This window comes from Pararge aegeria, chromosome 18 (genome assembly GCF_905163445.1).
Source record: "Pararge aegeria chromosome 18, ilParAegt1.1, whole genome shotgun sequence".
NCBI classification, from domain to species: Eukaryota; Metazoa; Arthropoda; class Insecta; order Lepidoptera; family Nymphalidae; genus Pararge; species Pararge aegeria.
The window spans coordinates 4,752,365-4,767,702 of NC_053197.1; the positions used below are offsets into that span (position 1 = coordinate 4,752,365).

A 15,338-nucleotide genomic window follows, 5' to 3' on the forward strand; every position below is an offset into this window, starting at 1 on the left:
TGCCACAATATTGGCATCAATTGAAGGTCTTTACTAGTGGAATATTATACACTTGTTAGCGGTTCCACCATAAACATGTTGTGACGTCACTAGAAGATTCATTTTAATAGCTCTAATTTTACTTTACATAATTCGTAATAATTCTTATTTAATGTTTTTCCAAATCTAACTATGTAAATATTTTCAGAAATAACTTACCGGAAACTAATATCTTAAAATATACAAAATATACAAAACGAACCAATAATATGGTTCGTTTTGTAGTCAATTGTAAACAGTATCTGAGTCGTATAAAAGTAGAACCAGTGCATTTTAGAGGAACCATTTGTAACGAATATTCTTTTGAGGAAGTTCTGCCCGATTATAGTTCAAAATGTTAATATGTATTAAGTGAAAACGAGAAGTTACTATTCAAGATCATCCCTACGTTCTCCAACACACTAATAATTCCAAATCCAAGATGGCCGGCACCACAAATGTCGAATAAATTTTTTTGAGTTCTTAAAAATGTCGTATAAGTACCTATTTTTGTTAAAGGATAAATATGTCCACCATTTCAAGGATACAATGTTTTAAGCAAATACGAACTGAGACTTCACCGCAGCTGCTGTAGCTTAATATTGCGACTGCAACTATTTTACTCTCTTGACAATCATTGCGTCACTGCAGCTACTATTAGCTAGTAGTAAGTTGGGATCAAAAGAGTCCTGGCACTGATCCAAACGGGTCCTTGTACAGGCGTTGAAGCGACGCAGGTGGGATAGATACCGCTGTAAATTACTTCACAGCACGGCTTTGTGATTGCTGCAGTTAACGGAAATATATTGTAGAGTACACTGTTATACTATGGTAAATGCGAAACATTTTTTAAAAGAAACGTAACATATTATATCTTTCCTATCCACCTGAGGACGTTTTATTCTAGACTAAAATCAGCAATAATTTAAAATTTTACATTTGGGATTTTTATAAACCTTGCCATTATCATCATCATGATCAGACAGCCTACTACAGTACACTGGTCTCCTTCCACAATGAGAAGCGGCCGTTAGGTCCACAACGCTAAGCCAGTGCGGATCGGTGGACTCCAAACACTGTGATTGGGCTTCGAACTTCGCCCCTCGAAAGTGAAGTCGAAGTCCTACCCACTGGGCTATCACCGCTTTTTTAAACCTTTTAATGACTAATAAATAACCCCTGGTGTCTAATAAATAGCCCCTAAAGACTTATAAATACGGCTGTCTCCTCTTGAAACTGCGAATTCGTCCTATTAGTAGTACTACGAGGAAGGCTATTTCCCGTGCCACGTATAGTTGATCGCAGTTAGACGAACGTGCCAAAGTTTGCTAAATGGAGCAGCTTACAGGATTCGTCTCTCAATCCCTCTCAGTTTTGGTTTTAATATCGATTACAGAGAGCCTTTTAAAAAAAATGTTCACAAAACAGTCCACCTCTTTGGGGTTGGACCACCGCTTACAAGTGCGGGGTCCCCATTCTAGCACCTTGGGACCCGAGCGTCCATCCGTTCTTCGAGGTAGTAGGTAGGTAGTTCTAGCATATAGGCTTATTAATTATGTTATCAGCCCAGCCAGACATGTCACCATGTATCAAGTCGCCAAAATGCCTAAATAATGATACCGTTACAAAACCGAGCTCGCACGTCCCTAATAAAGTCTTCCGACGAGACGTTAAAAGATCGCGTAACTGATGTGACGCCTTGTCTAAATAATAAATGGCACACGTAGATATAAAACCTCAGAATTTCCGATGCTCATTGTTCGTTCGATCACAATAACCTCTCATTTTTGTTCAACCACAATGAATTGGCAGCTATTTGATTTTGTATGTTATCGAAGCAGGGGCGCGTGTATTGATTTAACAATGGTTACGCGTTTAGAGATACTACAAACACAAAAGGTTTGATGCTAAAAGTGTCGATAAAGACGCACTTCACTTCACTTCGAAAAGCCAAAAATAATTAAATAACTGCCCTAAAACAATTGATTAAATAGTATAATATTTTTGTTTGTTACAGTACAGAATATTCAATTTTTGCTAAAAGCAAACGCTAAAATTTTAGTCCTAGGAGATCAATCTTCGGCCCAAAAACTATTTCTGAGCAAAACATTAAGAATACCTACCGCTGCGTTACTGCATTGAAAAAGAACAATCAGTCAAATACATTTCTGCATTTATAATAATAAGAATAATAAGGATTTGAACATTGAATCTCTGCGTTTCTAACATCCACCTAAATTAAATAGCACGTTTTTCATGATTGCAATAATTTTAAGGAACTCTGCATCTCTGTTTTATATGTCGTTGGCTCGCCTACACCCCGCGTAGCCTGTGGGGTTAATAAATGTTGTACGACTCAAACCAAATATATCGCCGGGAACGAACGAAAACATTTCAACGTTAATTCAGCACTTTATTTATATTACCTTTACACAAACTCAGTCTGTCATTTACAATACCCTCTGACGTCATTTAATTAAAACAAAAAGCAAACTAAAAAGCTTCTACTCTATTCAGTCATTATATTCCGTCCAACTATTTATGTACATAAACACCTTTAATATATAATATAAAGATTTTTAAATTTTGAATCATTTACATACTTTATTGTTACATTGTCTATGGTTATTAAGAGACATGCTCTAATCAACCTCAGACCATCAACAATTTATTGCTGATTGATATCGAACTATCGATCATAAAACCAAAAACATTATTATGGCGATGTGTTTGTTGTCCGTAGTATATTTATTTATTTATTTTACAATATAATAGATCAATTGACCAAAGATTATGTATCGATATTTGAATTGAAACGATACAAAATTATTAAATTTAAAACATTAATGTGTTGAAAATTGCTCCGGAAAAGCATCATAACAACACTAACTCGAACTGTCAGAATTGTTATAAATGATTGGACATAATATAACATTATAACTAAACGTAAACTTTCTCGACATGCCTTTCTTTATACGCATTTAAAAAAATTACAACACAAATGGCGTCCTATAGTTACTCACGTTTATATAATATTCTCAATGCAATAAAACAAAAAAATAAAATACTTATATTATTTGCACGAGAATATAATACAAACGTGCGTAACAAAATACCAAATAATACCAAAACATTTCAACTTTTAAACAAAAAAATTCAGGTTTCAGTTCCGGTGAAAACTTATTTTAGCGCGTTAGACATTTTTTAGATAGGTACTAGGTTTATTTTCCAATAAATAAACAATACACACATCGCCACCTAGCCCCAAAGTAAGCGTAGCTTAAGTTATGGGTACTGAGATGACTGAAGAATATTTTGACGTGACAACGTCTTATAAATTGGTTTGCCGGGTGACACTTCAAGAAACTGCGTTACGCTCCGCTCACGTTATGCGCTCACAATGAGAGCGAGTGAGAGGCACGCGCCCGCCTAAGAGCGAGAGAGACAGACATAAAAAGTGAAAGGCACGCGTCCCTTTGTAGTAAACGCTGTTTCATTGTACGCAAATGTATTGCAAGTTATTTTATGTATATTTGTATATAAATACGTATGTATGTGTAAAGGTAAAAATAAAATTTTGTTAATATGAAATTCAGTGCGAGATTCTTTGTATAAATTAATGTTTTAAATATAATTCTTTGTATAAATAAATGTTTTAAATTGTTACTATTATTTCATCCTTCTTCCTACTATACGAATGAATATTCACATTAAAATTATTTTACCACTCGAATACGAATGAATATTCACATTAAAATTATTTTACCACTCAAAGTCGTTGTCACGTAAAACTTTCGCCCGTATACCGACTTTACAGGCAACCAATTTTTTTTATGAATAATATACATAAATACTTAAAATATTGGGTTATGAATTGCATTTCATTTATAAATTATATTTCATTAATTATAAGAAACTTTAAAATACATTTCATATTATTTTATTAATCATCGTTAACTATTTTGACAACTCTTGTATAATTATCTTAAAATAGAAACTATAGGTTCATGGCAACGAAAATAGGAAATAAACAATTTTAATTCGGGGCTATTTAAATATCTGATGAATACCGCATCAATTGTACTTTGATATCTTGTTGTACTAATATTGCGTTGATTGGACATAGTAATATCAAATTCTGTATTCAAAAAAAAAGCTGAGTCACAAGTCCATAGATTTTATCTCATCCAAAAATATGCGAACAGCGCTAAAAGAAGTTTTCACTTCAGAAACAAAAAGCTTAAAGCGGAAACATAATAAACTGTAGTGGCCTTACAAGTTAACGTCTGGAATAGTTATTCAGTGTGTTGTCACGCTCTGACATTGGAAAGGTGCTCTCAGTTAAAATGGGACAAAACACTGCGTTACTATTTCAACGTTATATGAGCTTAATTTGTAAGGCCATAAAAGGTTATGAAACTTACGTCTTGAAGGAAAATACTTAAGTTGAGTCTTAGACTGGTGCTGCAACAAAGCTGTAACTATCTAATGTAACTGACGTCTATTATTAACACACTGGACTGGCTGCCTATATATAAATGAAAGTTTAAATTTGAACCTCATTTGAAGCGCCACATTTAAAATATGAGTGTCTCTCGGACTAAAATATAGTCAATATCATCTCAACCACTCTAGACATAGGTTTTTTGTAGGTATTTTCACAGGCTACGATTTGTGCAGCTTGTATTTAGCTTGTTTACCCGTTTTATGTTGTCTGTACACCGCGTTGGGGGTCTAAACACAGTGTTTTCACTGCAGAATCGCTACTCCAGCCCTTTGGGACCCCAACCACCATTGGTGCCCCCGACCATTACCCCCGACCGTTACCGCTTCAGCTTTGGGACTCGTTACCTGTCGGTAGCAGTTGTTCTGTTGAGGTCCACCTCGTTTCTGAATTGATCACGTAGAGATACCTCAAGCATAGCTCTATCCATCATTCCCTTCTCATCAGGCCCAAAGCTAAAGACCACGAAGCAACAAAAATATAGCGGTCTTTAGTAGTTCTAATTTAAGTTCCTTGGACACATGTACAGCACCATAGACGCGTCACGCAATTGGAGACACAACAAACTGGCAGCAGCCTATAATAATAATCATTGAATGTGATAGTGTTGCCCTCTGTTATTTTTAAATTTTTAAAATAAGAACAGCTCTATTGTCAGTGTAAAAGCCAAAAAGTCAGTTCTAAATGTGAATTTAATGATAAATGTATAACTATTTTAATATTATAAATATATTATGAGACGCAACAAAACGCACGATGAGTCGAATGAAATGGCAGTAGCCTGGTAGAAGTTGACCAGAATCGCAATAAAAACTGGTTCAACTAAAAACTAGGCTAGATAGTAGGGTATGAAACTTAATTTATTTAAGTAAAATTTTCTCTAACATCAACAAAAACTAAATTTATTTAAGTACATTGCCCAATTTGTGTTCAGAGAAATATTTATCTGCCATATTTAAATAATACAATTGGTTAAAAAAACCTACTGTCATTTTTCCAAATGGCAACAATTGAGTATATGAAACAGATCTTTTTCCTCTTATTTTAATAAATATAGATAGCTACTTTAGTTTAAATTATTTAATTATACTTCACTCATTACTCAACTGGGAATGGAACTTACAACTAAAGTCAATTATTTACATTAAATAAGCGTTTAAAATACAATAAAAAAGTGTCCAGCTTAATCTATATACTTAATGCTATTTTATTCCTTAGTCTGAAATCCTAATTAAATAGATCTTAATATTTTTTTAAATACGTCTAATAAAAGCAAATAAATGCTAAGTCATCCAACGCACACACCTCACAAACAAAATACTTCTAGATATAAATAAATATACTTTTGTACTCTCAAAAGTCCATGCACTTCGGCCGGTAAAATTATCACAATTGCATATTCAGTTTTATTTTAATCTACCATAATGGCAGTAATTTATTAGTGTTGGCAACAAAAAATTGTAATCTATTAAGGTACTAGTATTAGGTCATTGTTAAATTTTTAAAGATAGAACTCGACCTTTTTTCCCCTTTTGTCAAAAATCATCCGCGAAAACAATTATTGTCGGCACGACGGCTAAAAGGAAGAAATATATCAAATATATCCATTTGTTTGATACGTTTAACTTCAAATTTATCAGTTCAATAATTTTTTTAAGCGCAAGACCACTTTTAATGTCATTGGTTCAGTTTTATACGGATTCCAGCCTTTACACCGTGAACAATAAATAGCGCATGTGCGATTCTCGCAACTAAATCCGTTCAACTTGAGCAATTACGGGTTTAGTGACGCAAACCATAAAAACAGTCTTTGAATAAGCAACAATTAATTTTTGTATCTTTTAATACACAAGACTAGCGTTTTTCTGAAATCGTACCTAACCGATGTTTCAGCTTATGGCGTCCTTACCTAGAAGATGGCTAACCTTTCAAGGTGGCTGCGAAAAGAAACGGAAGGTCTTTTAAAATCTTTTCATTGCGCCTCGTCTGTGTCCATGGAATATCAACATCCTACAAAAAAACTATTACAGTGTAAAATAAAACCTTAGTGACAGTAATATACTGACTTATTTAACTTTTGTAGCTGTATAAAAACATTTATGATTGTATTATTTGCCTAATTAATTCAAATGACATTTTTACCTATTTCTGATTCTTGTATTTTAATTCTCTGAATTTTAATGTAATTTTTATTTTTTTTTAACATTTACGCACAGTCTGTGACAGTCGATTGTGACGGGACTGTTTAATTAAATGTTAACTTGTTATGAATCCACAATTTGGCAAATAAATAAATACATTACGTAGGTAGTTGATATTGCATGATACATCTTGAACTGCGAGGCACCGTAAGGATCTGCAATCTCCATTCGAGAAAAAATGGCCAAGAGCTGTTTGTATTAGAGAAAAAGCTGCGGCCGTAAATAGCTCAAATAGTTCTTGAGCATATCTCTGAAATGTCGATTGATAGTCGCTTTAAAACGCCCACTACTATATACACAACGGAATTCACATTTAATTGTTCACACATATTGTCTCGCTGGGCCGTTCTTCCTAGAGTGTGGTAACGTGTCGTCAGTACTGGCGGTGTTGCCGCAGTTATTGTTGTGAAGGAAAGACATTTCCACACCGCTGTCACCACCCTGGAAAGTTACATGACTTTTTATCTCTGTTCAAACAACAGCGTATAGAAAGTAATGTTGACTATTGATGTGTTGTTTCGGATGGACAGTGAGTTGTACTAGCGTCACTGGAGGAGTGGGGAGCTCGAAACTCTCTAGGAGTTGTATCTTAGGGCTCGACTACACACGCCTTTGGGGAGATGTTTTCTAAGCCTTTCTTTTTTTTTATTCCACTACAAGTTAGCCCTTGACTACATTCTCACTTGGTGGTAAGTGATGATGCAGTCTAAGATGGCAGTGGGCTAATCTTTTAGGGAGTATGGTAGTCATACTCCTAATAGGTTTCTACGCGACATCACACGAAAACACTAGTCACAGTAACTAGCCACGGCCAAAGCCTCCCACCAGACCAGACCAGAGAAGATTCAGAAAGGTCGTCAAAATCTTTCCCATTTTAAGAGGAGGCAATTGCCATATAGTAGGCTGGTAATGAAGATATCAGCGCAGCCACCCGTAAGTTACCTCAGGCCAGCAGTGGCGTGCACTAGGTTTCTTACCAGGGTATGCTTACAGCAGAATATACATATATGTATATACTATACGAGTTAAATATCAATATTAGTCAAATTCAAAAATTCAAAATTCAAATTCAAATTCATTTATTTCAAGTAGGCCTACTTTATAAGCACTTTTGAAACGTCAAGTATGCATGTTTGTGTGACTCTACCACCGGTTCGGAAAGCAGATTCTACCGAGAAGAGCCGGCAAGAAACTCAGTAGTTGCTCTTTTCCAACATCAACATTTACAATCATTTTGCTATCTTGCGGGAGATGAGAGCGAGGCTGGCTGCTTCCATTCTACCTTGTCATTGAGGAATTCATCAAATGTATAGTAAGCTCGCTGAACTAGATGCGTTTTTACACATTTTTTAAATGTATGCATTGGTAGGTCAAGAATTTCCTTAGGAATCATGTTGTAAAAGCGTATACTCAACCCCACAAAGGAGTTCTGCACCTTTCGCAGACGATATGCAGATATCACTAATTTATGACCGTTTCTGGTAAGTCGATTGTTAATTTCAGCTTTTGATTTATAAAGAGTAATATTTTGCCTCACAAAGACTATATTATTATAAACGTATTGCGAAGCTACTGTAAGAATACCTATTTGTTTAAATTTTTCACGAAGCGATTCGCGTGATCCAAGTTTATATATTAGTATATAGTGTAGGTAGTGCTTTTGCGCATGTATGAAGTGCACGCCACTGCAGGCCAGGGAATTCAGGATGACGTTGGTTACATACCTCTCCATGCATTGGGTTAGCCGTTATAGTAATTGGCACTTTTGCTGGAAGGTACCCGTTGTTAGCACCGCCTTCAGGTCCCGCCCCTTTTTCCTCTAGAATTAAAAGTGTCTATTAATATTTTAAGCCTTTTAAGGATTCCCTGCTTCATAGTGAAAACCCTATCTGTCAGTATCGGCTTGAGGTACTAAGTTGAAACCTGAACAGATGTTTTTTTAGCCACAACTAGTATTTGATTGAAATTTTGGTCAGTAGTAGCGCGTTAACCTTTCAGAGTTAAAGCCATCCTAAAACGGTTTTTAGTCAAAGTCAAAGTCAAATATTTCTTTATTCAAATAGGCACATAGATGGCACTTATGATGCGTTATTATATATAAAATGTGTACATAGCAGTGAGTACTGATGGCGATAACTACAATCGTAAACTTAAAACTAAAGCTACGAGGGTTCCGATCGCGCCCTGGTCTAAGAAGAAGCCCACAACAAACTTAGCCGGGTGTTCTTTTTGTTATCACCATCTCACATTGTCATTAGAAAATATTTAAGAAGCAACCTGGGGGTTTATGCGGGGTTGTGCTGATAAGCTAAATCTCTTGGTAGCACGACTTTTTCGGTAGGTCGGTCACCAGCTACGGCCGAATGATGACAAAAATATCAATATTTATAGTTCCTTTTCCCGAGTTAAAAGATTTCCGATTATCCGATTATATAAAAAAAACAAAGTAATATTCTTGGGAAATTCCTTACATATTGTATTATATTAAACGCACAAATATTTTTCTTTCTTATCATTCCAACCTAAAGGTAATTACTTCCCAATGATCTGCAATCTTGCAATTTGCGAAGCATGGGCGTACCCCCACGTGCAGCTGCCCTCCCCTGGAAATATCGCAGCAAATGTATGAACTCTCTTAAAAAATGTATGGCGGCCAAAAGACAGACAGACAAAAGCGAAAAAAAGTAAGTTTTGGCTTCAGTATCTACTATAGAAGACCATCTAAAAAAAAATCACAGTACAGCCGCGGACGATCTGACCTAAAATAATCTCACTTGCCCCCCCTAGATCAGATGCTGGGTACGTCCATGCCTGAAAGGTATCTTGCAATGTCCATGGTATCGAGCTTTGAGGGGATTTCAGAGGAGGGTTTTCCCAGCAGTGGGACAAGTCTCCTTATTCTTAGGACGACTCAATCCGGCAGATCCCATTTCTGCGGTTACCCAGAGGTCGACATCAAAAGAAAACGTATCGTTTGTCAATTTACAGTAGTTGATAGCATAAATCCGATTCTCAATATCGCGAACGAAACGGGATGGGTTTTTTATTAGTAATTCGTTCAATCGTTCGTTTATCGGTACACATTCGTTCTTCCGGACGTTTATTGCTTACGATTGTGCCGCCGATGGTCTTTTTCATTTCAATCAACAATTTTTTTACCACTTTAGTTATGTTGCTTTAATATACGTAAATCCTTACGACTCGTGTCAATAAAATTTAAAAAATCTGTTAAATCTAAATTATAACCGAATAAGATTGACGAACCGTTATTATTATTGACGGCCGATTGACGCAATGGGCTGCGACCCCGCTTTCTGAGCCAAGGCTGTGGGTTCGATTCCCACATGTGATGAACATGAATGTTTTTCAGTGTCTGGGTGCTTATTTGTATACTAGCTGATCCGCGCAACTTCCTCTGCACCTAGAAAAAAACCTAGAAACTAATTGCGGCGCTACCTACCAGATGGACCTGTTTTATTTCCAAACTATGTTGTTCGCGGCCGTACGTGTTTATTCTATACCCGTCACAACTTCTAAGCGATAGGTTCAATTTGAGTATTTTAAAACTGAATTTGCAGATATATAATCAAACTTAATATTTATATTACTTTATTTCTTTCGCATTTATAATATTAGTATTTAGTAGGATGATACGCATGCATTCGATCGTTGTCCCATTCAACTCGCGAATTGCTGTTATCTGTGAAGATTTATGTCCTGTATCTCCGAAAATATTTATCAGATCTTCATTAAAATTAGACAGAATATGCTTGATAGTATACACTTTCAAAGAATTATCTAAATTGGTCGAAATTTAACGGAGCTATAAAGAACTATTTCATCCCATTTCCCGGAGGAAACTTATTGTTTATCGTGATAAAAATTATCCTATATGTTGACCCGGTATATAAGCTACGACTATACCAAATTTTATTTAAATCCGTTCAGTAGTTTTCGCGTGATGCCCGGACAGACAGACAGACAGACAAAAATTAAATAAAAATCTGTTTTGGACTCAATATCGATTATAAAGCATACCCCGGTCAAAATTTTCAAAATATATTAAATGTACAGAAATCTTCCAGTTACAGTTTTAATTTAAGTATTTATGTATATTATTCATAAAAATATGCATCAGTCATCTTAGTACCCAAAACAGACGCTTACTTTGGAACTAGATAGCGATGTGTGTATTGTCATACTTCATTTCTTTATTAATTTATTTACGAAACTAGGTATTGTCCTCGACTTCATCCGTGTTTTTTAATAAACTTGCGGTAGACGTTTTCCCAGGCAATTTCTTACCAAAATCGGCTTAGAGTTGGTAAAAAAGGCTTTATTTTTCAATCCCTCGGGAACTTGCCCTAATACTTTACTGGGGTTAAAAGAATCCTAAAAGTATCCTAAAAAAAGGCGTGGTTTGAGAGTCCAAAACTTATGATACAAAATACATACTATATATAGTTAACTAGCCCCTTTTCATGTCGCGGGTTGAATGCCCGATGTAAACCTCTCTTTGCGTGGGCTAGATGATAGACAAGGTATTCGGCAAAGAACTTTTTATCTCGTGAGTAAAATACTTTCAACAGTAAATTGAATAATTATAATAATTAATTTAAGAAACTTATTTTATGGGTATATGTATATATATATGCACCAACTATTTACTGTATTTTTTATCTTCGCCATTGGTTGCCTGAAAGAAAAAGCTATGAAGCGTAAGGCCGCCAAATTGTATACGTTGTACTGCATTCATTCATTCATTCAACAGCAAATTGGAATGGCGTCAAAATTATAAACCATACTATGAAAAGCTCGTTAGAGTTAATTTTTAATTTCGCATTCTATCTCTTAAGTATTTCCTGGTTAAAATTATCGTTTATGTACTAAATTGTGGAAATTGAATTGGTTCATGTCATAAAAACAATATTTTTAAGTAGGTACTCATTTGTGCAAAAGTGCAATAGTTTCTCTGGAAAAGGTAAAAGAAAAGGTGTAAATATAAAAATGTAGTAAGGGATGCCAACATTTCTGCCTCTGCATTTTTCTCATGCAGTCTAGTACATAGACTCGCCTGCAAAGGTAATTGACACAGAATAGAACGGCTGCTTTCGCAAGGATACGTTAAATAACAAACCAATTCTCGTAAAGTGAAGGAAACAGGATTGTTTGTCGTTCGCTCAATCATTCATGCATTGATACATACGTCGTTGTTTCATTCGTTCGAATATTTACTTTAAAACTTACTATGTTGAATCTGAATCCTTACTAATATTATAAATCTGAAAGTACGTTTGATGATTGTCCGTCCTATACGCTCCAGGTAACCAATCAACTTGATTTTGTGCATAGAGTAGAGTTAGTTGAAAGGACGGAGAGTAATATATGCTACCTTCTATGCCAGTAAAACGAACTTCAGAAACTGTGGAATTAACAACAGTTCTGTTACAAAACTATTTCGAGATTACACAAAATATTATATTCTTATTAAAGTTTTGCAAAATTTTGGTCTGGACTAAGGCATCTCGTTCACTTACGTTTTTTTCACCGCCGTACAACACCGACGATTCTTTTGTACACTACAATTTACCCCGGTAATCTGTGTTCAGTGATGATACAGTCTAAGGTGGTAGCGGGCTAACCTGTTAGGTATATATCAGTTATATTTAAACCTCATCCCCGATAGGTTTCTACGAGGCATCGTGCCAGAACGGTAAACACGGCAACTCAACAAGACCAGAAAAGACCAGAGAAAATAATATATTATAAATCCCCAGAGAACGTCACCCTGGCGCGTTTTTGGGCTCTGAATCCATCCATCTGCAGATTACAAGCTATATGTTTCAAATTTCTTCAACGTTGGAGCTGAGTCGAAAGAATAGCATAGAAAAAATATTGCATTAAACACAATAAGAACAACACAAGGAAAACAGCAATAGTACTTAGTAATTGGATGTAAAGGTGGCCTTAACACTAAAAATTATCTTTTGAAGGCACCCTAGCGAGCAGATAAAATTTGGGAAATAAGAGAAGTAAAGGACAGAGAAAGAAATAAACAAACAGCGACACTTTCGCATGTATTAGTATGGATACCGTTCATAAAACGTGCCGTGACCAAGCGGCCTATAATACAAATATTGTTGGCGAACGGTGAAAAAAGTTTATACTACGATAATCTTATCTCAAAAAACAAACTTCTCCGCTACAATAGCACCTAAAACAATAGCCCACTAAAACGACAGCACTTTCGAGAATGTTCTGCGGAATCACAGAGCTTGCGAGCAAAAGTTTCGTGAGAACATCGTGCTAATGAAAATTTGTTTATCTTAAGGTTCTCCGTGTATGTTTTTGTTGGGAAATTTCGCATATGTAAAGTGTAGTTGCGGTCGACGATAGTCCAGAAATGCTTTTTATCTGGCCACTTAGTTATACGTGTTCAAACATTTTGAGTCGTACTGATAACAAATCCAGAGGCTTTGCAGTTTACTCAGCTGTGGCAATAAGGAATTAGATTTTTAGTTTCTTCACCCAATGATCGTAGTTGATTATGCAGTTTGAGATACAATTTAGTTAACTTAATGTGATACAAATAAAGACTAAAGCTCTGAAATTTCCAATCGCTTTAATAACTCATGCCCCTAATCGATTTTTACGAAACATCGTACTTGAATACTTTGAAGACACGCCTAAGAATAACGAATGTAACGAGCCTAAGCCTAAAATAACAAATTCACACGATGTATACAATTTGGCGGCCTTATAGCTAGCTAGGAGCTATATATATATATATATATATATGTAAATAAATACTATAAATATATAATAAACTTATACACAATATTATATCTACATACCACACTTCATACGTAATACTTCCCCAGACGAGCTCTGTCATAAAAGTCTCTACTAGCAGCATAAGATAAGGGCAAGAATCTCTATCAATAAGACAAAGTCGTCAGTGGTGACTTTCTTTGTGCCCGCATACTGCATTGTGTGCAGTCAAAACATAGAGATTAGAGTTTGTAGCAATGCAACCGTGTCTGTAAGTGACTAGACTAGTAGACCAGATGAGAAATCCAATTATTAGTTATTTCCCTTCCCGCTTATTAGTAACATAATACACTTACTATCCGCATGAGGTCTCTTAGCGCGTCGACACAAAAGGAATGTGACAGCCAGTATCAACAGCAGAGCGGCCGCACCCGCCGCACCTCCAGCTGTCACCAAAGTGCCGGGAGCACTTTCTTCCTCTTTAGGTGGTGCTTCTGTGCTAGTACTTGCTGCGTTCAATGCCCGTTGAGTTTTAGCCATCTATCCAGATATGAAATACTTTTCAGTTATGTTCCCAAGGTAATTTATATACCGACTCAAGAAACATACCTTCCTACCTCTAATTTTCTTAATACTAGGTTTGAATCAGTGGCGTGCACAGAGTGTATGCACAAGGTATGAAGATGATATAAAATCAAGAAAATCTCCAGTACGAATTATTAATACTTAAGGGTAAGCTTATGCTTAAGTTTTTTATATGTGTTACTAGAGATTTCTTTATTTTATTTCATCTGATTACCCTGTGCATACCCTCAATGTACGCCACTGGTTTGAATTCAACAAAAGTGTCCAGAACTGTTACATATTACATCCCTATAATACATACCCTACATACATATTGCTTTCATGCTATGTATTTTGATTTGCTTAATAATAACGTCGAATTAGCAAATGTCTATTTGTAAAGCAGTCTATTTTCGATAATCAGTCAGTCGTTCTAGTATTAATTGAATGGCTGCCCAGCGTAGCTGGATTTTGCCGAAATACCTTTTATAGGTTCGCGTTGCGAACAATAGTAAAGTGATTTAAGTAAACTGGAAATCTAAGTCGTAGTTCTAGTGCTTCTTGTGTTGTGTGATTTTTATCTGAACAAGTCCCAGGGTCTAACAGAATGCTATTCGAGAGTTTAAAATCGTTGTTAAATCGGTACGGCCATGATTGTGGTGGGCCATGATTGTGGTGGTATGAGATTGAAGATTACCGTGGCGTCAATTATTTCGCGAACTAAAAATCTTTAGATCTGTTCACACAGAATATGTTCCAACGAACATATTTTATGTGAACAGATCCTATCCTATTCGTATGTCCTCTGAAAACGATGCCATATTTTGGTCCGTATTTTAGGCCAGGATCGATCAAATATTATGAAAACAAAGTAACGTAGTTCGCACGCCCGGCGAAATCCAATTAGGACACCAGATTATTGGAACCGTGCGAGCTTCCGATGATCGCATCGCTTACTCACGCAATAAGCCTAAATAACGATTAAATACACACTTTAATTTTAGGACAAGACTAGTTGTTAAGACTTCGGCTTCAGTACTGAGAGGGCCGAGTTTGGAACCTCTATATTTTCTAAGCTATATTCGTTTTAAGCAAATAACTAGGACTTGCTTTAACGGTGAAGGAAAGCATCGTGAGTAAACCTGCATGGCTGAGAGTTCTCCTAATCCGCGTTATGCCATTACGCTTCTCATTCTGGGAGAAGACCCGTACTCTGTAGTAGGCCGGTAATGGGTTGATATGATAATGATGAGACATGTCAAACTTTTCTCGTATTTTCT

General features: G+C 35.9%; 1 protein-coding gene across 1 annotated transcript in view; it reads right to left on the bottom strand.

Moving 5' to 3' along the window:
* Positions 1-6,741: 6,741 nt before the first annotated feature.
* The window catches only part of LOC120631560 (interference hedgehog-like), an 89,278-nt gene continuing 80,681 nt past the window's right edge, over positions 6,742-15,338 (bottom strand). Inside the window, exons 14-16 of the mRNA XM_039901194.1 lie at positions 13,851-14,034; positions 8,448-8,542; positions 6,742-7,164 (exon numbers count right to left, since the gene is read on the bottom strand). Coding sequence (XP_039757128.1) covers positions 7,045-7,164; positions 8,448-8,542; positions 13,851-14,034 — 399 coding nt within the window. The 3' untranslated portion in view covers positions 6,742-7,044. The remainder of the gene's footprint in view (positions 7,165-8,447; positions 8,543-13,850; positions 14,035-15,338) is intronic.